Genomic DNA, 990 nt, shown 5'->3' on the forward strand with positions numbered 1-990 from the left:
CTCCACAGCCCTGTCCCCACCTTCTCTTCTTACATGACACTGGAAGGGCAATTCAAATCTCCCTGAGTCTGTTTCCTAGAGCTATGCCCTGTTCCTTCTATTTTGTATAATATATTATGAATAATGCATGGGCAATTTAATGAGCGCCTACAATGTGTAAACACTTTATACACATGATCTCAAATACAACCCTGCAAAATAGATGTTATAGGCCCCAAACTGAGACTCAAAGTCACAGAGCTAGTAATTGGCAGAGCTAGCATTTGAATAACATTGTTTCAAGCTTCAAAGTCCATGCTTTTTCTAAAAAGAACACACACAATAATTATAATATTTCCTGAGCACTTATGTACTAGTCAGTAGTAAACTTATAAGGTAATTATCTATTGAAGAAAAATTGAGAAAGGGGGAAACTGAAGATTAAAAAACTTAAGTAACTTGCCCAAGATTATTTGGTAAGTGGCACATTGAAACTTTGAACCATTTGATCTGGTTACAATGGGTTTTACCCACTGGGTAAAACCAATTGGACTTTTGTGGGAGGGGCACTCCAGACAAGGTAAGAGCAAGGATGGTTAAGAGGAGCTGAAGGATGAAGTAGGGTGTGGCTTTATACTAGAATCAGACTTTCTTTCTTTCCTTCCTAGGTGTCTACTCCCTCTGCATCAACCAGCAAGTCTTCCAGTATGAACACCACAGAAAACAAGGTATGGAGCATCTTCCAGGGTCAGGTTGGGTGGAGGCCTTTAAGTTGATTAATGTAAAGCAAAACAAATGTGGATTGATAGTTGGCAAATGAGTTGTATGTCCTAGGGAGCTTATGTTATAGAAGTAAACGTTCTCTTTCTAAGGTATGGGGGTTGTTGGAAACTCAAATTTCCTTTCAGTATTCACTTCAAACATCACCTATACACTTCTACATCCTTTTAGAATATCTAGAAAAGACTGGTCACCCAGAGGTTTTTTGGTCTTAGAATGGAGTGAGTTTTT

The 990-nt window shown here is 38.6% G+C and overlaps 1 protein-coding gene across 8 annotated transcripts in view; it reads left to right on the forward strand.

The window, feature by feature from the left end:
• The window catches only part of CAST (calpastatin), a 110,780-nt gene that overhangs the window by 55,650 nt on the left and 54,140 nt on the right, over window positions 1–990 (forward strand). For all 8 annotated transcript variants that reach the window (XM_006775549.2, XM_006775550.2, XM_006775551.2 and 5 more), the window contains one exon: window positions 648–707. In XM_006775549.2, the coding sequence (XP_006775612.1) occupies window positions 648–707 (60 nt within the window). The remainder of the gene's footprint in view (window positions 1–647; window positions 708–990) is intronic.

The sequence above is a fragment of the Myotis davidii genome, unplaced genomic scaffold (genome assembly GCF_000327345.1).
Source record: "Myotis davidii unplaced genomic scaffold, ASM32734v1 scaffold44, whole genome shotgun sequence".
Classification (NCBI taxonomy): domain Eukaryota; kingdom Metazoa; phylum Chordata; class Mammalia; order Chiroptera; family Vespertilionidae; genus Myotis; species Myotis davidii.